The sequence below is a fragment of the Stegodyphus dumicola genome, chromosome 9, assembly GCF_044657685.1.
Source record: "Stegodyphus dumicola isolate Sdum_Otavi_A_Nest chromosome 9, ASM4465768v1".
Taxonomy (NCBI): Eukaryota; Metazoa; Arthropoda; class Arachnida; order Araneae; family Eresidae; genus Stegodyphus; species Stegodyphus dumicola.
This window is the reverse complement of record NC_140776.1, coordinates 72,459,030-72,482,544: the sequence shown is the minus strand read 5'-3', so window position 1 is coordinate 72,482,544 and position 23,515 is coordinate 72,459,030. Positions and strand designations below refer to the sequence as shown.

The 23,515-nt window shown below is 30.8% G+C and overlaps 1 protein-coding gene across 2 annotated transcripts in view; it reads right to left on the bottom strand.

Annotated features, from left to right (window-relative positions):
• Nucleotides 1–1,617: 1,617 nt before the first annotated feature.
• The window catches only part of Nmd3 (60S ribosomal export protein NMD3), a 51,181-nt gene continuing 29,283 nt past the window's right edge, over nucleotides 1,618–23,515 (bottom strand). For both annotated transcript variants that reach the window (XM_035352754.2, XM_035352755.2), the window contains exons 9-15: nucleotides 23,164–23,281; nucleotides 20,296–20,447; nucleotides 17,973–18,088; nucleotides 16,121–16,193; nucleotides 5,271–5,380; nucleotides 3,431–3,501; nucleotides 1,618–1,769 (exon numbers count right to left, since the gene is read on the bottom strand). In XM_035352754.2, the coding sequence (XP_035208645.1) occupies nucleotides 1,636–1,769; nucleotides 3,431–3,501; nucleotides 5,271–5,380; nucleotides 16,121–16,193; nucleotides 17,973–18,088; nucleotides 20,296–20,447; nucleotides 23,164–23,281 (774 nt within the window). In that variant the 3' untranslated portion in view covers nucleotides 1,618–1,635. The remainder of the gene's footprint in view (nucleotides 1,770–3,430; nucleotides 3,502–5,270; nucleotides 5,381–16,120; nucleotides 16,194–17,972; nucleotides 18,089–20,295; nucleotides 20,448–23,163; nucleotides 23,282–23,515) is intronic.

Sequence of the window (23,515 nt, the reverse complement as noted above, 5' to 3'; positions counted from 1 at the left end):
ATTCTGGAGCTGCCAAAGGATCTACAAAGCGAAAGCATGTTTCGATGTCCATTAAACAAAAAGTGGAATTGCTGCAAAAAATGGATAAAGGTCTATCTGTCTTAAAATTATGTGAGAAGTATGGCATTGGAAAGTCCACTATATATGGCACAAGAAAAAGGAACTTTTTGTGGAAGCGTCTTAAACAACTTACATTGAAAGAAATGTTTAATAAAGTAAACAAATAAATATTAAGCTTTTTTATTTTGTAAATTTTGTTACCCTTTAGATCATAATTGTTCTTTATTTCCTAATTTATGATTTCATATTTTTAATTGTATAATTTCTGCATGCCATCTTACCAAATTTTAATTTATGATTTATAATACGGAATTGCCAAAGACCCGACGAGTCCGGATTAAAAAATTTGTGCTGTATTGAATTTATTAAACCTAGGACATCCATACTAGGCAAAAGGTGAGTGTCAGGTAAACTCGCCACCAATGAGAATATAAGAAATTCACTTTGCTGCATCCATCCCACACTAACAGGTTTACAACTCTAAAAAGAACTGTCAAACCCATGGCTGAACTGTTCAACTGGGATCACCCACTTGGCGATCACAGACCACCATGAGACATGGCTCTATTAGCCTGAAGATTTGACTGGTCATCAAAATGCTCCTGCTAGTACTATGCAGCCAGCTCTGCACAGCAGGGAATACACAGAATTCAGTGGACTGGCCCCATTGCACCGTTACTGATACCTAAATGGAATTCGTTATCAAAAGGCAAACTGTGACTTCTACCGATACCCCAAATTTGGGAGCTTCCAATTCCCCACTTGGTCCAAACTTACCTTGGGTTCTGAAACCGCCAGGCTCATATTTTTAGCATTTTTGCAGCTGATGATGTGGTTCGGTAAAACCATCGAAACTAGTCCTGTGAAAATTTGAAAATATAATGCTGATTTTTGTTGTTTGACTTCTGAAATAGTATTTGTTCGCGTGCTATTGTGTCTTAATTTCCAGAAGGTGTTTAGACAGTGATGATGGCACTGTTTCACAATTATCCCATACTTTAAATTATTCACACGTGATTCAAGTAGTGAATTATTCATGATATGATTATGATGTAAAGTATATTAATATTTATCAAAATACTTTTAAATACAATGAAAATGAAATTTATAATTAATGTATGTACTATTGTGAGGATATACTTAATGTATTATATACTGAAAATTAAATATGAATATTAAAATTGGTTGAATCTTAATAAATATTTTACAAATATCTACAATAGACTTATGGTAATTCAGAGCAAATAAAATTTAACATAAAAATAATGCTGAAAATCATTAGGGATGGGGGAATGGAATTTGTACAATTTAAATAAATTTCATTTACTACTGGCAAAGCTTTTCCTCCATCAAAGCTAAAAATTAAAAAAAAGAATTTTGATGACCTATTGGAAGATGTGATGAAAAACTAGAAGATTTGGTAGTGATGCAAATATACTGAAATTATTTATAAATAAAAGAATAAATTTCTGACCTTATCAATTTAAGCTAGGTGACAAAAAAGAGATATTGATATTATAGGAAGGTGCTGTTTAGAATGCAAACTAAGACAGAGAATTTCATAATAAAGAGTTTTTATTGAAGCATTAGCCCTCCTTCTTCTCCAGTTGTGTCTGCATCTAAAGTCAAATCATCTAGCATATCTTGTAACGTGATTTGTGGAACATCATCATTTATTTCAGTAGAATCTACAGCTAATTTTGTAGGATCTATAAACAAAGAATACATAAATGAAAAATTAGCAGCTTTAATTCTCCTAGTAAATAAAAAGTAAATGAAATTCTCGAACTCTACAATAATTAAAATTAAATTTTACATTAGATAATTTATTTTCACAAAATTTATGCACTGAAAACAACAAACATATAATCAAAATATCGTACTAATTTTCTGATAATCTTGAGGAATGGATTTACACTATATTTTCTATATTGTGTACTAAACCTTCAAGCCTGTATTTGTCAAAGTGGGCAATAATGTCTCCTTATGAATGCTGAATTATCACACAGGAAATTGGACATGAAGAGGGCTTGAAGTTTCAGATGTTTTACACTTCTTCCATCAAACAATATATATAGCATCATATTAAGCAGACATGATTTTGTATATCAACTTATGACAAAATAAGAAATCCCTAAAAGCTGATGAATATGATGATTTACAATTTCTGGCAAAAAACTTTAATTCTGATAAGCTATTAATTCTCAACTTTGCTTTTTCATTCTAACAAATAAATATTAAATTATTATTACTTAGACACATTTTTGAATGACTTTCTGCCCTTATTTATTGTGTCAGTAGTCAAATGTTAATGGTAATTATGTCTATAAAAATTTGAGATAAGCTATTTAATAATTATTAATTATTGAATTTACCCTCATTCAAAATCATTAACCTTCATTCTCAAAAATATCTTTCATTTTAAAGAGAAATTTCTTTTAAACTCTCATATTCCCCCCCCCCCCCCCAATTTCTCAACCTGACTTGACATGACTTGCATGGACAGTTATGAACTTGAATATTTGCCAGCAGACTTTCAGCATGTGGTGCTTTGAATTTATCTTTGAATGAGGAGTAATTTAATGTTTCTTCAAGCAATACTTATAGGTTTTCAAAATTTCCAATTTTTTCCAAAGCAAAATGTAATGCACTGATTGATATAATTTTACTCTCATAACACTATTTTCTTACATTAATTCATTAATCTATTAAATACATTTTGTTATGCAAATGAAGAATATAATATATCAAAAAAATTACTAAAAATTTCATCTGATTGCAACTAATTGTCTAAGTATTTAGAATTCACTTTTAGTCACTCAAAATTAATATATTTAAAATTTTTAAAGGACACCATATTTATTGCACATCAAACCAGAAACCAGACGAATTTTTGATATTATTCAAGTACATAAATATTTAATTACTTCCACCCCAGGGGGAAAAATATTTACATGTAATAGTTATGAAAACATAGGGGAATGCAAAAATAAAAAATTAAAACTCCACTGTGATGCATGTAATTAATGATCCAGAGAGTATTATAAGTGTAAGAATTACCTTGAAATGCACATCTCATTTGTTTTTATATGTATCTTTATTTCAATTTTTAGTTAATTAATCAAAATATGTCTTTATAGCATGCAACTTTTTCAAACTCTATAAACGAGCAACATGATATTTTGACTTTCACATAAAACTTGCGAGATTTATTTCTGAAATCCATAACATAATTGATGAATTTTGATAATTCCGCCAATATGAAAAATATGTGCAGAACATAAACTGTCAACATTAACATGGGCTGCCATTCAAACGCATTCTAAAATACATTTTATACTGGTATTAGAGAAATATAAAACAACTATACCTTTATATATGTTCACATTCTGTCTGTATTCAACATCTTCTTCCAGATCTTCAAGGAAATCAACATAGTCCCTAAAATTGAAAAGAAAAATATATACAATTACAGGGCATTCTTAGATATAGTACTATTTACATTAATCAAGAACTATCAATATGATTAATTTTTTTGGTGTTTCATTGAATGAAACACATACACATAAAAGCACTGCATATACATACAAGCATTTCAGTCCTCCCCCCCCAAAAAGTTGATGTATATTCTTAATGCAACTCCAGAAAATAAACATTTTATTTTTTAAACTGGGAAAAAATAAACAGTCAATGGATAACTATTTCCCTTCAAGAATATGCATTATTCCTCATATTAGACAGTTCACAATAACTTCCAGAATGGGTATGAGGTCACGTTCACTAACATCTTCCCAATTCCTCAAGCTTGTTTTTGGTATCAGTCACCAGATAATGCCCTTTCAAAAACCATGAATTTACAAACATACACGCATTTCACTTAAGAGTCACTATTGAATTCATCAGTGAGAAGGCAAGTTAACACTCACCTGTTGACATCAGAACATTTAACACATAAAAGAAGAATAAGACAGGATTGAATCTTTTTTCCCCAAAGATACTCTTAAAAACCTGTTTCGATTTGTCTACGGGGAGATTAAAATCTGTCAGATATATTCATTATTTTTGTTTCAACCAAGGTTGAATGAGGATTATTTGGCCAAATTTTATGATCCAGCACTTTGGACACTGTGTAATTTAGCTAAAAGTCAGATGTATATCCAGACATTAAGATTAACATAACATTTTATCAATTCCCCTGTTGATGTTTCGTCTCATATTTAAGAGAAACTCTTTTTTTAACTCCAAATATTTTTTACGGTTTTCATGCAATAAAGTCCCATGCTTGTCTTGCTTTCATCAAATAATTTAATTTGATTAGTTATTTTTCCATGAGCAGACTAAACTATGGTATCAATACTCTTAATTCTGAAGTTCTGCTCATTCTTGGAGAACATATACATCACACTAAGGTCTAACATGAAGCTGATATTGATGATTTTTTGTAGTATGGGCAAGTTTTGCTCAGTTCTGTCTCAATTCTTACCTACTTCTGACACTTTTAAAAAAGGCAACTAAAACTTCAAAACTTCATGAAACAGCATAAACCCATTTAAAATCATGCCAGTTCTAAAAATTTCAGTGTTGATGTGTTCTGCATGGCACTTTAATTCTCTCTTATTTTTAGAAGACTAAAGACACAGTTTAACTTGTGATAGGATGCTTTAGTTTATGATTTCTGACAGAGCTCTAATCTATGATTAACATAATGCCAAAGTAAAGTTTTGGAAAAGTGACACTTAAGTAGTATCACTACATCTTTGTTTTGGTCAATCATTACCAGCATCAGTTGACTGATGCATCAATCAGCTGAGTTGCAACTGTCAAAAGACTTTTTTGATTATGCTGAGATTTAGGCAAAATCTTCTATTATATGTTTGTGTAGACTTAAATGCATTTATAAAGATTCAGTTTAATTCAAATTTTCTTTATCTCTATAAGGTTAGCATACAACTTCATTAATATGATTTATCACATAGGTATAATTTTAACAAAAACAGTATTGATATTTTTATAACAATGCAGATCAGATTTTTATTATTTAACCTCATGATAATTTCATTAATAAAAATGGCTTACTTAAATAACTAAAAGCAATACAACTTAATATTTGTTTTAAAATACTGAAACACACATGAATGCTATTTTTTAAAAAATAAACATGATGCTTTAAATTAAATTTAACAATGCAAAGGTTTAAATAAAATACAAACCTCTCTATGCTGCTAGTTTCACTAGCAGCTTCTATATCTAAATGCTTTAATTTCCATTTTCTCTTCCTATGCCTAGAGTTTTTGTCCCCATAGATCTTCTTCACTAGGATCTAGAGTGAAATTATAAAAATTGCAACATATTACAAGTAAAATTTACGTGCAAGATATCAAATAATAATCAGACAGTGAAAAATAAAATGTGGTAGGATTTTCTGATTTATATTTAGAACAAAATATAATGACACCTTTCATGTATAAACACTTATAAATTTTTTTTACAGAAAGAAAAAAAATTAATTATTACCCCCTAAAGTATCTAGATACCATCTTCTTCATATATAAAAATATAAATTTTTCTCTGCAGTTACTTTTGGATTATTATGTAAAAAACAATAACTGTTGAAGAAAACACAGTTACAGAATTGTAAAAGCAATTAAAATGAAAATCTGAGATCACTGTTAGCACATCAAAGAGTTTATCATTAAAAATAAAAATGAAAAATAAATAAATATAAAATATGATTAAGAAAATGACAATCTGATCTTTGCATTTATATTTCAGCTTAATAACTAAACTGTTTAAAGTTACACTGTTATGATATGCTTTTCTAGTTTAATAATCAGTTTCCCCAAATTCAAGATACAGAACATACCTGATGTTGAATTTCAATATCCCCACCCCAATGCGTGATATAAAACAAAGAGTAATTTAATATATAATAAAATAAAATACACCATTGTTAGCATTTTACTTCTTATAAAATATAATACAACAACCATATATCTAATTTACTTTATGAATTTGGTTGAAAGATTATTAAAAATTCGTAATTGCATACTTCAATTTTAGAGAATGAATTTTTCATGGGGCAGAATACCATAAAATGTTTCGCATGATCTATAAACTTCCCTTAATATAATTGGTTTAATTAATGCAATAAAAAGTATACTTTGTTTAAATATATGTAAGATTTATAGCATTACTAAACCAAATATTACACTGAAAATAGGAAGCAGTTATTTTTAAGTTAATACACAACATAAATTTACATATTTTTTACCTTAGGAAACGTAATTATTTAAATTAGTCACTTATATATTAATGAAGAGCCACTATCTACAGTTTTGTTTTATAAAGTCACTTTTTTATCTAAAACTCATTGAAGTAACTGCATTTTGTATAATACTTTTTTTCTATACATACTTGCCAACCTAGGACACTCAAAACTCAGGAGATTTTTCACAATGTTGAAAAGACTTTTTAAATGACAAAAATATAGTTTTTAATAATGAATTAACTATAAATAGTTACTAATTCTTAAATGCAAGCAACACAAAAATACCTTACACGTAAAAAACATTTTATTACTTGCATCGTTTAAGAAAGGAAAAAAAAAAAAAAAAAAAAAGAGAGAGACACTTTAATCAGTTTTTGTACAAATGCTATGAACAGTTTGAGATTTTGCTGTCATTAAGAAAGAAACTTCATAATTTTGTTCATAGCTATTGCCACGTAGGCCTGCTTTCGCTAATAAAAGTTTTTTTAATGTGTCATCACTAATATTAGACCTAAATTTAGTCCTTGTTTTCGCAACAACACTGAAAATCCTCTCACACTCTGCATTACTATGGGGAACTGTCAAGATGGCCAACATAGTTCTAGAGAGTTTACTATATTTTAAAATTCCATCATCACCTTTCAGTTTTCCAATTAAACTCCACTGGGTGTCAATCCTAGCTGATTTTATAACTTCATCCAAGTTTTCTAATTGTAAACTGAAAATTTGCGACTGCAATATTTACCAGTGGCAACATAAATAAATCTGAATTTTCCTTTCTTAAGATGCCTGCAACACCAGTCAAACCTACCATTACTGGTGCATTATCGGCATCAAGAGCTAAGCAATTACCCAGAGGGACTGCATTTTCTTTTAAAGTTTTAACAATTAGCTGTGCTATATTAAAGCCTGTCGAATGTCCTTCTAAAGTGAGGACAGAAAGTAAACTGCACTCAATTTCTGAAGACTCTGGATTAAAAAAGAAACAACAATTGGATACAGTTTGGAATCGGTATTACTGCTTCCATCCGTAGAGAGGCAGAATGGAGATGTTTTAATGCAATCAATAACTGAAGATTTATTTTTCAAACCCATTTCTTAACAACTGCACCTGTTTGGATCCTTGCACTTGAGTATTTCTTAGCGATTTCACTATCGGGAAACATTTTTCTAAATAAAGCTGCAGCGTGATCCGATGCACTTAGTGGCACGTTGCACTCCAGTAAAAAGGCAGAGAACAGACATTCTGCATTAATAACTTTTTGGTCCTTTGTTTCCAAAGAAAAATTTAATTTTTTGTTTTTTTCAAAACAACTCATGTTGTCCTTGTGTTTTTGCGTACGCACGTTTGACAACATCTGCCCATCCACCCTGCGAAATCGGAAAATCGCAATGAGAGACGGTACTCATCGCAAATTTATTATATTTCCTTCAGGAAATAATGGAAGCAAAGTCAACAGTTTATGTTTTTTGAAACGTACACAAGTATTTCAGCTTTCTCACAGACATAACAAAAGATGATAATTTCTAAAACTATTTCCCGAAGGTACGTGTACTCACACTACTCAGGACAAGATGAACAAAATAATTAAAGAACATCCAAATAACAGGCTTGAGCTTACTTTATGCTCATTGGCTAATATATGCCAGATGATATGCAGTGGAGCTCGATGCCCATTGGAGAACTACGCTTCTGGATACGTATGCTCTCACTCACAAAGCAGAAATTCTCATCTGATTCGCAAGGTTTTGTTTTAGATATAATCTAGACAAAATTCAATTGCTTTCAGACGTCAAAAATCACTTTCTTGTTGTTCATATAACGAAGTATTAAGCCAAGTTCCATTAAAATCAGGAGAAATTTTAAGAATAAGAAAAAGTCGGGAGAAATATATTGTAAATTGGGTTGGCAGGATAGCCGTCGAAAATCAGGAGAGTTGGCAACTCTGTCCATGTTAAAAGTTGAATTCCATAATTAGTAAATTTGCTAATGCTTATGCAAGAGTTCTTTAAATTAATGAAAGATTATCATCAAGATCAATCCTCTGGCTATAAATTCATGTATAAATTGTCTGAAAACTGGTCATGCATGTTCAGAAAAACAAAAATGAAGCCATTAAATTGCCTAGAGGTACTCCATAAAAATCAGATAGAGAATAGCAGGCTTCCTTTATGTATAAAAAATAGTTTTCTTAATTTTTTTTACACAAATGATTTACTTGTCACTCCTCGTTCAACATTAAGAACTCACTGTATTTTTTTAATTAGTAAAACAACAACTTTATACTAATACCAGTATGGCTTTTCCTAGTCTTGCATAAGCTGAAGCAGAATTAGATCATCTTGTGAATTGTATTTGTACTCAATGAAAAATAAATGCAAGCTTCCTATGAAAAAAAAAAGTTGCGATAGATAAAACTGGTCTATTCACACCATCTTGAAAGGTGGGAAAAGCAAGGCCTGAACCTGCAATACAAGCCCCTAGTACCAGTTGAAAATTCTATTGAGTTTGTTACCTCTGCACTATTCAGACTTCACCTTCAGGAAACTGAAGAGGCATCTGTGCTACTCTGGAAGTAGTGATAATTTTTTTTTTTTTTTTTTTTGCAAAATCTTTTTTTAAAAACAGCAACTTGATTACAACACCACCCTTGGTGATATTTAAATCCACAATCCTTTACTCCAGAAGCCAACATTTTATCCATTAGGCAATAGCATACCTGCCAACCTCTAAAGACAAAAATTCAGAAGATTTCTCCAAAATTCAGAAGAACACGAAGAATTAATATCATGCTTTGATATTAAAATAATAACAATTGATACAAATAGAAAAAAGAAAATTGTACTTACATTAGTAAATCTCAATTAAGTAGTAACTAAAAAATTTATTAGGAAACATAAAACAAGAACTTAATGTTACACAAAAAAATTATTGCAATGAATTTGGAGTGCATTTTTTGGCTTTAGCAAAAAATTCTTTGGAAAATTTCCTGTCATAACAATTAGTTTCCTCATAACATTTAGCAATTAAAATGTTTTCTAGAGTTTTTGGTGAAATTGAAGAACGAAACAGTTTTGTTTTTCTTCACAACACTGAAGACTCTCTCGCACTCGGCATTACTGTGTGGAATTATGAGAATAGCACATAAAACTCTTGCTAGTCTATCATATTTTGGTGTTCCATCAGCTCTTTTTATTCTTTTAAGGTACCAACGAGGACATCAAGTCTATCTTCTCCAGAACTGGCAAAGTCTTCAAACTGTGCAGCAGAAAATTGGTTCTGTAGTTAATCTAAAGCACCATTATGTCATTCATTTTCTTTAATTGTTAACAAAAAATGGAAATTTATCAATAAAAAACGAATCTTTTCAAAAGATGAATTTTCAATTTGTTTCAAATTTGCCACTTCAGCATTTAAAAGAACTTCATTTTGCAAAGGAAACTTCCTTACAATGTAATCACAGGCTGAGGAAAAGTACTTTCTAACACATTGAAAAAAATCTTTTTTCTCATGATCTTTCAAAGAATTTACAAGTTCCCTGGTTTGATTTCCAGTTATAAGAAATTATATTATTAATACTAATTATATTATAAGAAATTATATTATAAGAAATTATATTATTAATACTAATTTATATTTTTTAAATGAATTTTTATTTCCGTTATAAATGCTTATATGTCTTATGCTTAATAATATATTCTTTTCTGTGCTAACTTGAATTTAATACAAATTTATTTTCGTATATCACGTTTAACCGGTTAGTTTTACACCTACATGCTTATTATCTGTGAATTTTTAATACCATATGCTTAATATATTGTTTTGTCTGCTAACTTGAATTTACATGCTCTAAAAATCACGTTTACAGCTCGGCTTATCGTGGATGAACCGCGAGCTTGGCGAGTAAAAATGCAACGGTGCCAACGGGTTCTGTGCGGATGAAAACCCTTCGGCTTTGAAGGCAGGCCGAAAATCTTGAGAACACTGTTTTTTTTAAATCATTTCGTAAAAACGACGTATTAAGAAAACTCGTAGCACGTGCAAACAAACAAACAAACCCCCCCAAAAAAAAAAAAAAAAAAAAAAAAAACGACAATCCATGCTCGCTGAGTAATTCCCTTGCTGCTGAAGCGAACGCGAAAAAAATAATCTGGCGCCCACAAAGAAAAGAGTGGGAGAAACAAGTTCACCGCATTGGATTGGCTGGTTAAGCGGCGAGTTGGGAGAAACCGCAGGTTACTGGATTCGAAGTAGTCGTTAGTTGGCGGTAAAACACGATGCAATTGATGAAAAATTCTAAATTTCGACAAAAATCACTAAAAACACTTGGAAAAGGAAAAAAATTGTAAAAAATGGATTATGATTGTAAAATCGTAAAGACAAACGCATTTTCGTAAAAATTATGAAAAATTCGTAAAAGTTGGCAGGTATGCAATAGAAGCAACCTTAAATTGATGTAAAAAATTTTAAGAAAAATTCAAAATCTATCACTATTGTCTTGCAACAATTTTTTGTCTTCGATTATTCTGTAAAAATTACCAAATATATATTATTTATGGTTGATAATTAAGGTTTATTACTACTAATAAATTTTAGAGTTTTCCCATACATAATTTATTAAGATGTTCTATAACTTATGCATTTTTAATTATCATCTGAAATTTTTATTAAGGTTAGTCCATTTTACTTTTTATTTTTCTCAAGAAGAATTTTTAAAAGTGTAATCATTTAAAAACTGTAGTATAAACTGGATATTTGGAACAAGATGTCAAACTGACACGGCAAGCAGCGGAAAGTTAAATCAACTCGCGTGGTCTCCAGTCGTCCGGAAAATACTGCCTCTGAGCTCACTTCTGACTGTTCACGGCTTTCCACCCAAATGCATGATCACATTGGTGTGGACTGGGCTCAACTCCAATGGCTGACCATTACCTATAAAATTACCAATCCCAGCCTTCCCTTCACCTAAGGAACTGAAACATGCACAGACAAGCAAAAAACAGAAAGCTTTAATGTGTTTGTACTCATATTTTTTTTATATAAAATTATATATATATATATATATATATATATATATAAAGAGAAGAAATTTCACGTTTCACTTTAGTACCTTTAATGTCAAACAAACTGTTCAAAAGAGTTATACCAAATGGTAAGAAAAGAAGGAATTTGCTGCAATATTTTTCAACAAAAATTAATGACATATGGAGACTTCTGCACTTATTTAATACACAGAAGTCTATTTTAATCATTCAAAATACAGCTCAATATTATTTTAAATATATTTCTGCTTTTCAGTATTTATACACTAGGACTGCAGCAAACAATTCCTGCAAGTGGGAAGTCACTACATTTTCTATTTTGTGAGGACACAAATTTCATGCAGTAAAAACAACAAAAACATTCTTTACAGTTTCAAATTATAAAAAATTCAAGTTATAAAAGAGTCATAGATGGTAGTGTTAAGTTATTTAGTCTGAATATCTTGGAATTATTTCCTCTTAGCTGCACATTGCAAATTGTTATAGATTTAGTATCATGCATGATATACAAGATGCTACAGTACTGCATTTCATATGATACTAAGTATTGCACCAAGTTTAAGCAAATAATTCATTTCAATGAATCCCTATCTTTATCACAGGATAATGATTAATCAAGTATTACCATAAAATATCTTTATTATTTCTAAATCTGAGGAGAAAGTGTATAAAAGAAGTGATTGGAGGAATCAAAGGATATAAAAATGCACATTTCATTCTCTTCAGATTCTACTAATATTTTTATTAATTTTTTTTACCTCTTGATTTCTCTGGTTGATCTTATAAAGTTTCCTAAACAGGATTAATTTTTTCTTTCTTTTTTAAAAATTTTATCCACAACATTTCAAATTCTAGGCTTTTTATTAAAGCATTTGAATAAATTGTAAACATTTAATAATCTTTCAGCAATGGTTTTACCTTAACTGAAAATACATATTACTTAGCAAGAATTTTAGTTTAAAATTAAAATTGTTCTGATACTATGATCCAAGTTACATTTTTGTTCCTCCTGCTGTAATTTGACTTTTAGCAGCGTCACCTATTTAACATATTAGCTGCCAACCACAAGTTCTCTCGTAGGTTAAAGTTTATGTTTAGGCACCAGCTACAAGTTAATTTGTAGAATGCTTTTGTTTTACATGTGCAACATGCAATCCGAGCCAGATTTAGACTTGATGGGGTCCCTTATAAGTCTGTTATAATATATTGTAATACAGTCAAAAGTCTAATCCGGACTCGTCGAGACTTCGGCGATTCCGGATTATAGATCATCAATTTAAATCTGGTAAGATGGCATGCAGAAATTATAAAATAAAAAATATGAAACCGTAATTTATGAGATAAAGAGCAATTATGACCTAAAGGGTATCAAAATTTACAAAAAAAAAAAAGCTTAATATTTATTTGTTTACTTTATTAAACATTTCTTTCAACATACATTACGCATAGTCGAAATTAGAAAATTGCAACCAGAAAACTATTTGATGTGTACTCGTGATGTTTATAATGACTAGGAATTTGATTTAAATCATATCAAAGACGGAGTACATCGAGATGAAATACTACATTTAGTAAGGAATTATAAGCCGAATAAAATAAAAACATCTGCCCTGAAGATAAGGATAGTGCTGACAGATCAACTTCCAATTCATTGCTTGCTGCGACGTCCTCCCCCCGCTGAGCAGTGTGAAATTGATAAATAGGTTTCGGAATGGTTAGAGAAACAAAGGATATGCCTTTATCCATTTTTTGTAGCAATTCCACTTTTTGTTTGATGGACATCGAAACATGCTTTCGCTTTGTAGATCCTTTGGCAGCTCCAGAATCGGAAATTCTTTTTGACATAATCGAAAGTTCAAACTTACTTTTATCAAATTGCTCTAACAGTCTGCAAAAAATAATAAGCCGGATCCAATTCGAAGATTAAGGAACAACGCAATCTGCAACATTAACTGAAATATATAATTAGATAATTTTAGCTTAGCTTATACCGTGCGTTATACATTAAACGCGCATGCGTAAAGGTATGCGCATGTGTAAACGCTTATGTGCATGCATGAACACATTATGCGTTTACGCATGTGCAGAAAGTTTGTAGCTTTGAGGTCCGGATTATAGATCATTCCTGATTAAAGACTTTTGACTGTACTATTTATACTATATTTAAAGTTTTTAGGCCCCCCCAGAAAGTGGGGGCCCTAAGCCATAGCTTGTGTAGCTAGCTTACATGTAAATCTGGCCCTGCATACAATCAAACTCATAGTATTTTGATGTTATTTGAAGGTATCTGGCTTTGGGGACTAGAGGGAAAAAAAAAAAAAAAAACAATTGGGCGCAATTCAAGACATTTATTATAATTAATATAAGATGAATAACATAGGAACTGTAAAAATAATCAAGGAATTTATAATAATCTTTGTTATAATAATTGTTGTAAAAATAATCAGTCTATTATAAGCAACTGCCAACTAAAAATATACTCATTGCGAGTATACTCGTAGTTGGTGCTGTCATGAAACATTTTATCCCCAAATTAGACTACGACATAACTCATAATCATACAACATAATTATCTAAATTCAATATCTTTCCCATGAATACATGTTTTGTATCTTTATTTTACAATTAATTAATTAAAATTTATTGGCATGGTGGAACCGTTTTTGAAAATGTCGCTTAGCAGTAAACATATTATATAAGGTAAGAAGTCAAGAAGGAAGTTAAAAAGAAAAGGAAATAAAACATCTAAAGTTTTTTATTATCTTACTGCATATTATTTCTGTAAAATAAGAAAACTAAATTATTGAATGGATCACTACAAAAGGAAAAAATTCATAAAACTATTAACAATTATAGATACTTTATGGAATTACATTTTTAAGACCCCTTTCATTAACTGAAAGAAATAACTCGCACTTTATAAAAAAGTCAGAAAGGCAAACATAATGCTTGTGATTTTCAAAAGGTAAGACGTTTACAAAGAAATGAACAAAAATACTCTACATCTGAAGTATACATAAATGTAAGCAGTAAAGTATACTGTTGTACTGCAAGCTTTTAAATCAGCCACAGCAGATAATAAGCTTCAAATTTTGATATCAAAGTATGCGGGTTAAAAAAAAATGAAGGTATTGGCATCCTTCATATCTTAAGAGTTTTAAATCACAGAATGTTTATAAATTATCTCCCCTTTGACTCTCCCAATTCTGAATCTTCTATACTACAAACTTTGATAAAAAAATCACTTTTGAGCCTCTAGTGTTATTTTGCTTTCAAGGTTACGTTAGGTTATTTGAATATGATAAAGCCATCAGGGCTATTTGCCTTAGAGGAAGAATGCCTTTATGGAGGACTTTCTGAGGGAAACTGGCTCATATTCACATTAGGCAAGAGGAAAACCAGCCATGCTGCCACCAGTTTGGCTGGGTTTGAAGGCTAGGCTGAACTACCAGTATTCGGAAGTCTTAATCACTTGGCCAACATTCCTGGCAGTAAAACTATGTATTTAACCCCTTAATCTAAAATGACAGGCATAACCCGCATACGATGGTCGGGCCAAACCTAGCTTTCACGGGCATAACCTGCGTACGATGGTCGGGCCAGAAGTGAATATTACGTGGAATATTTGATACGCAATTACAATCTGATGCAATAATTCTGGTAGACGCAAGTATCACAAAATGTTTTTTTTATACAAAACTCCAAAATACAAAATTAGTAATCTGCAACAATATGATATATTTCAAAGCATTCTGGTACATGAAACGGAATTTACACTTTTTACACTCGTGTTCTATGTGGATTTTCTCATACTTGATCTGCATACTGATTTGTTTTGGTTAGAACATTGTTTCAAAATATGTCATCATATAATATTAGTTTAAATATATCAAATTCTCCTCTACTTTCTCCTAATTGACATAAGGCTTCCTCTCTTATGCCAGGAGTCATCGTATAGTCCCAAATTTTTGGACTATTTCTTATTTCTTTCCAAAGCCTGGACTCTGGTAGTTGATCGTCATCGGATGTATCATCAATAATTATTTGCCTATACTTTCTCTTCGTAAATTACATAATTCATCATGTTTACGATTGCCCGGATTAGCGTGTTACACAAGTCATGCAAATGTCCCGAACGCTGCGCGAGCTTGTATACAATTTCGGCCCAACATCTTCGAATCTAAATCGTACGCTAAGGGGTTAATAAAGGCTGCATTTTTTACACCATATTTATTTTTAGTACATGTTAGTACTATTTTGGGTTTCATGTATTACTTGCCATGATTTGAATAAATATTTAGAAAGTGTGAACGTTTAAAAGTTTTCTTCAAGTAAATTTATGAAAACTGTGTCTTCATTTTATGTCATTTTAGCTCATAAAAGGTTTTGTAGACTCTATAAAAGCTGAGGAAATTTAAATTTAATTTTTTTACATTAACAATTACCTATTAACTATATTGCTATGACATTTAATTAACTTACAAAATAAGAGCAATGTTCTTTTTATCATATAAAATACATATACTAACATATTGAAATCAGCTAATATTTTCTTTTATAAACATTACAATTCAACATCTAAAAAAATTCTATTTCTAATTACCCTAGGCATATAATTTCTGAATGGGGAAAAAACAAAAACTGTAGTCTAAGCCTTATAATAATTCTAATTATTAATAGAATTAACAATACAAGAACATTATTTGAATTACAAAATCCTGAAAACAAATCATTTAAAAAGGTACTTACTACATCAGGAAGAGCTTCTTTATTTAACTTATTGAAGTCTTTATTATTTATGTTAATAGTTGATAAATCTAACCTGTATAAATAAAATTTAAGATGCACTTCAGTTTCTGAAACATCAGATAAAATTTACAATTTAATATAATGCACACCAGCATACTTTTTCAAATATTAGATATACAAATTAATATATGACCACCTGTCTTTAGCATGCTACTTTTGAATAGACGGGTCCTAAAAAATGTCTTAAAGTAACAGATTAATAGCAAATGTTATAATAAGCACAAATGCATAGAGATTATTTTCTAGACTCTCCCCGTCTTTAGCAATACACAACAAATAAAAAGCTTCAAATTAGTTTATACATCTAATAAATGCAATTAAATTTCATATATAGTAGAATCTTAGTTAAACAAATGTTTATATTATCTGATATAAAGCTGTCAAGATTAGATAGGGATATTTGAATACAGTAAAGCAACTAAGGTTCCTGCTGTGAAGGAGAGAATTTTAAAGCATTTTTGGATAAAGTTTAAAAAGAGCATTTATTATAAAATCATTCATGTTCATCTTTTTATATATGTCACATTATTATTATATTATTTTATATATGAGACAAGTCATAATTAAACATACCAAAAATAACATACAATGTTATTCTTAACTTCTCTTCGCTTACTGGAAATCTTTTTCACCCATAATTTGTTATGCTAAATAGAACAGTTTGTTTTAAATACAATCAATCCATATTGCCTCAAATAACCAGAATTCAACAAAGCAATATATATACTTAAAGATCTTTGTGTAAAAGTAAAAGTACAAAAGTGCACATATGGTAATGATATGAGCATCAGAATGTCCAACGTTTCTTAGCTTATCCAGACTCGCTTTTTCAGTGCCTCCTTCAATTTTGTTCAATGTTCCCATAACATTGAAACTATGATATCAATTTTAAATGTTTTTTGCAATAGCACTGCATCGAACTAGTAAATGAAAACTGTCACAAAATTCAGAAACAAGGACTATTAAAGACTTCTCACATATTTATAGTTACAGTAATGAACATAAAAAATATGGAGAGATTTCTACAGCATGAGCAATGGCACTTGTCAAAAGAACATGCAAATTAATATGCAATATATATCACTGCAGATATAGATTTATTGTCATGGTTATAATTTGCACTTTTAGCATCTTCTTAAAATAAAAAAAATTTAAAAAAAAAAAAAAAAAAAAAAAAAAAAAAAAAAAAAAAGAGTTTTACATACATAAAACTTAAACAAACCAGAATGCATGAAAGGTACATCATGAATTAGTATGATTTTGCAATGTTTTCAGATATGCTTTACACCCATTTTCTCCTCAATGTTCCCTCAGCAATGCCCACAAGAACTCCCCATCACCTACATTGGGAAACTATGTTCTACATAACAGTACTGTGCAAGACATTCAGATTACAATATAATAACAATCTATATATGACCAAAATAAACATTATATAAAACGTAAACAGTATGATTTTAGTAACATTTCAAATCAAAATTAAAACCTTTCTCAACAGGTAATATCCAATATGACATCAAGCTCAGTATAAGATTAGCTTGTATTCAGACTTAATACGAAAAATACAGCTAGAAGTATTTTTAGAGATGCAAATGTATGGTGAATTATTTTACATGCAAACAAACATTAATATATTTTAATTGTTAAAATTGAAATGAATTTCTCTTAAGTTTTGGGTAACAACATGGATTTTTTAAAAAGTAGGCTCTGAAAACTTTTAATACACTGGCTAGTGATTTTTAAAACTATTCCTAGAACAGTGACATTAAAATATGAAAGAGAGAGAGATTACCCTAAAACTGAATCACCAGGTTTCAATATATGGCCTAGATGTGTACGAGTGTGAATGAAGTCTTCTGTTAGGCCAAGTTCACGTGAACGTACAACCCAAGCGTCTGCTAATACATGCTGGAAAAAGAAATTTAAAGTTTAGTTTTGTACAAAACAAATTATAAAAATGTTTGTAAATATTTATTTTGTATACATACATATAATATTTGCAAGATGCTAGAAAAGTTAAAATATACCATAATTTTATGTATGCAAATACAGTCAACTTCTGATTAACCACAGTGATACCAAAGGCGATGTTCACAGTTAACTCAAAATCATGATTAATCTGAAATCAGCTAAAAGAACCATAAGAAAAAGAAATAACATACATTATAATTAAGAGAAAATACTATACACAACTACCTACATTTTTAAATATTAAGTTTGGAGGATGAGTTTATCTGGTTATAAAAATGAGATCAGTATCCAACATTCTTTCTCTTCCTGTTTCTTCCTTATTTTCTAGTGCACATGCTGTTTGTTTCTTTCAGATTCCTTTTATATATTTTATCAGGATTCAGAAAATTAGCAATTGAGCAATGAATTTATTTTTACAACTGAAGCATTTACTTTTTATATATAATTTAACAACATTTACACAGTCCACATTTTGTAAAATTAACTATTGTGGAGAAAACAATGTCCAAACACTACTATGACATTACCTGCTATCATTGCTGTTAGTCCACAAAGTCTTTTCACTTTTGCATTGTTGCACTACTGATTTTTCCATCACTACTACTCACTGATTTTTCATTTTTCACTTACACTTACTGATTTTTCCCTCACTACACACTAAACAAACTTATATTTTGAGAGAGTGCTATGATAATTCAACTCTCACATGAATAAGAATTGACTGCAATTTCATTACAAAGTTGAATATTTTTTTTAATGCAGCAACTTGCATGTATATTGAGGCAAGACCTGTGAACCATATAGCAAATAGCTATTCACCTAGTGCAGACTGAATGGATTTCATTCAACATTCAAGACAAAGAGAATAAATAGGCAGCTGTACTAGGTGCTGCAAAAACCACCATATAATTGATGTTGCGTTTTCTTTTACATACCTAGGTTCTAATTCTTTCCCTCCCCTACCAGTCTGAAAGATGCTAATGATGATTCAGGAAAGAACTGGAATAATTCTTCATATGGGCAAAAATCTGATGCAGCACATTGCCCAGAAGTTCAACAAACAACAACTGGATCATGATCCCATTCCTAAGTTGATACTTAAGTTTAAAGAAATGGGTAGTGTAGAAGACAGGAGAAATGGACGTCCAAACATAGCAATTTATAAACAGACATCGAGATTTATCATTGTGTTTATGGTTTAAGCCATCAGAGCATCCAGCAAATACTCAAAGCGAATAAATGACATCTCTGCAGGATGTAAATGCTCTATCATATGACTGAGGATTATCCTAATCGCAAACTCTACTTCCGTGAGTGGGTTGTTAGAATGGCTGGTATGCTGGTTGGAGATCCGGATTTCATAAGAACCATTCTTTTCTCAGTTAAGGCTGTGTTTTACTTTAGCGTAGAGTTCAATAGGCAAAACATGCAATATTAGAATAAGGGTGATCTACAATGGACTATAGATAGCAAAGCAGCAAGCAGTGAAAAAGTATGGTTGTGGAATTCGGGACGTGAGCATTAATTGGACAAATATTCATCAATGAAAACCTCAACATGGAAAGGTACTTAGACATGCTGGGATATTCTGTTATACCCCTTAGTGGCCAATCCTGATGGAACTATCCCTATCTTCTTCCAGCAGGATATGAGCCCTCTGGGACTGATATGCAGCAGTGGTTTGACACAGACATCCTATCAAGCAGCCACTGCATTCACCTGATCCTACTGCAGTGGATTTTTCCCAGTGCGGTCTCATATGAAAGTCAAAATATACAGTGAGAAGATCATAAGATTGCATCACCTTGAGCAGTGCATTATAGCAACAAGTCATGCTATCACTACGAGCACCCTCCAAAAAGCACATGACCGAATGGACTTGAATCACCTGTGCATGGCGTTTGAAGAATGTCACATTTGAACACAATTTTTTTAAAGCAGACCTATGATATTGATTATTCATATTCAAGCACTGTAAGCTATAAAATAATGTCAGTAAGAAATACATTAATATATATATATTAGCTGTGACTTTTGCACTACTCTGTATTTTGTAAGCACATTCTAGCCTGGAAAGCCTACTCAGCGAATGAAGAATTACCAGAGAAACATTTCTGTGTGCATTATCATAAAGACTTACTCACCTTATGAGATAATGGACCTTGGCCAGCAAATGTTCGCCTCTCAGAATCTAAAATATATTCTGTGTCCATTACAGTATATTCTGTGAATTCTTTTAAGGAGCCTATAGCATGAAAAGGTGTTCTCCAGTATTGTTGATTTGAAACATCAGCAGCTAGAAAATTTTAACGATTGGTTTTTAAAAAGAGTATATTAAAAATCTCAGCTACTATTTTTAGTGCCATGATAAAAGTCTTTAACCCGGCAGAAGGCGAGCACCCAACACGGGGTGACTTGGTCACCCCAATCAGTTTCATTAGGAAAATGTGTTATAAAGTTTTTAGAAATCATTTGATTATAAACAATAATTGCAATATTGAATTGAGAAACTATACTTCTTTACTTAAGAAAACTTATTTCAATATTTAAGAAAAAATTCCATTAAAAATAATTACATAACTAATCAGGGATCAGAGGCTGACATACACTTCTGGCAAATATGAAGAATGAATTTTACATGAAAAATTATCACATATTTTGCAAGAAATTGTAGTTTTATTGTCTTTGGACCTTGGACACATAGCACATCAGCCTTTTTCGAGTTTTGGTTTCTTTGATGGGCGTTCTTCTGATCCACTAGAAGTCGCATTATTGATGCTTTCACGAAGCACTTTGGGAAGCATAGGCATATTTTTTCTTATCTCTATGTGGGGCTATATAAGAGATATAGCCAAATTTTTTAGGAATTTCCTCCTATTTCGAGATTGTAAGGGAAGGGTCTTTGCTGACAATAATGCAACTTGGGCATTTATTACAGTGACGTTCAACACACAATAAAAAACAACCATCGGCCATCTGTTGGTTTTTCGAGCTGTCGAATATAATCATGACATTTCATCAACTTTGTCTACACCACCTTTTGTTGCATTATAAAAGTGAATTATTTCTGGTTTCTTGGTATCATCAATTTCATCAATGGCATCATTGCGATGCATTGTAGATAACAAAATTACACATTTTGATTTTTTAGGCACATACGATACTAGTGTCACGTTCTTTTGGAACCCAAACATAGAAGAATAAACTTTTCTAGTTTTTGTTTGGATGAACTCGGTGGGAATTTCAGCTTTGTTTCTCTTCAGGGTTTCTACAATAGTTAGCTTCTTTGAAAAAAGTTCTTTTGCTAGAGGATAACTCGTATACCAATTATCCATTGTTACGTTTCTGCCTGATCGAAACAAAGGGGTGCATAGGCGTTTTGTAATTTCAAATGGTGAATTTTCAACTCTAAAGGGACCTTCCGGCTGTTGTCCTGTATATATCTCCATGTTACAGCTGTAAAATTTTCTTGAATCTACTAAGGCATATATTTTTATTCCATATTTCGCTGGTTTGCTGGGTATATATTGACGAAAAAAACACCGCCCTCAAAATTTCTCCAATTTTTCGGCGATAGTAACATATTAACTAACAATGTATATCTTTTGGCCATTTTCGTTGAAATCGGCAAAAAATTCTCTCACAGCCGCCAGTTTGTTCAATTTTTTGCGAACTTCACGATTGGTCACATTGTCTAACCGTAAACACCTGAGAAGAAAATTAAATCTTTTATATGACATTGTGTTCCGTAAAATTTCAATGCCTGATCTATCAGTAGCCCACAAATCTTGCGTATTTGTATGTGACGATTTATGCAAGCGGCACAGATATAAAAGCCCAAAAAGTGCTGTAATTTCCCCATCATTTGTCGTTTTGGCATCTTGATCTCTGGTGTAATTTACTGATATTTTTTCAATATAACTATTTATACACTTGACAATGAATCGTATCATTTCAGCATTAAAAAAAAATTCCTAACTTTCTAGAGGCTTTGTTATATTATGTGTAGTTCCTTTTAATCCTGGTAAATGAGTTATTATATTTTGAGAAGACATTTTCCTTTTTTGATTTGGTTTTCCTTTCAGCCAAACTGAGTTATTTTTGCTAATAAAAATACTTTTTACTAAATTAGGATTTCCGTCGTCTTCATTATTCTGCTCAAATTCACTTTCGCTGTCGTAAGAACTCTATATTTCTTCATCAGATTCATTTTCACTATCTTGATCAATTTCTTCTTCAGAAGACTCAACTTCATCTAATAGAGTTCTCAAATGTTCCCTCTCTTTTTCATATTCGGCAAATTTACGTTTATAAGTCATTATTTAACAAATAATCCAACAGACTAACAACGGAAACACTCAAGAGCGCGAAGCTAAACTGCTACTAATAAAAAATTTTGAAGCAGTAACGGTCGCACGGGGTGACCGAGTCACACCCATTCCCTCATGGATTCCAAGAAATGATTGCTTCTCTCACAGAAAAGAAAAACAAGCAAAAATAACAATATACATTCCAAGGTTAGTGTCAGACAGGAGGACACCAGAAGGATGATTCGTTAACATGAAATATTTCCGGTCAGGATTGTTGATTTCCGACGCATGGGCCCCGCACGACTTCTCCCGGGTTAAACAAATTTTATGAAAATATTTTGTATAAACTTCTTTTATGTTTAATATAGAATTTTAAATGAACCAATAAAACTTATTTACAGCATTATAAATAATGCACACAAATTTTGCCTAAAAGCTTTAGCTAATTTAAGAAGCAATTTACATGATAATGAATATATAGGTAAAAGCAAGAGAAATAATAATAAAAAAAATTCTTACTGGAATTATCTAACATATTAATGTATTTAACTTAAGGATGAATTCAAATAAATTTTCAGAAAAAATATCCTGATTTTTTTTAAAGATTTCATTAATTTAAAATTAGCAAGTTAACTGATTTATTAATTTACAATATAATTAAGAGATACTTCAAAAGAAAAGCACATATAAAAAATAACATACTTTGAAGAGTGCAAGGATCAATTAGGTAGATTGAGTTTGTTACTCTGTGACAAACACATATTTGTCCTATATTTCCTAACATCCGCGCTAAGGAAATGGGTAAGCACACCACATCATTCTAAATAAATAAATAATTTTTTAAAAAATCTGTATAATTATTACATTCATATGCATCTATTAATCATTACTCTGGAATACTGCAATTTTCTTCATAAATATTACACAATGTTTAAGAACAGAATATTACAGAAGGAATAAAAATATCTAGTGCAAATAGAACATTGGGATCAATGGCTTTATAAAAGATAAGATACTGAATTCAGCTGAATTATTTAATTATGTCAAAGCACAT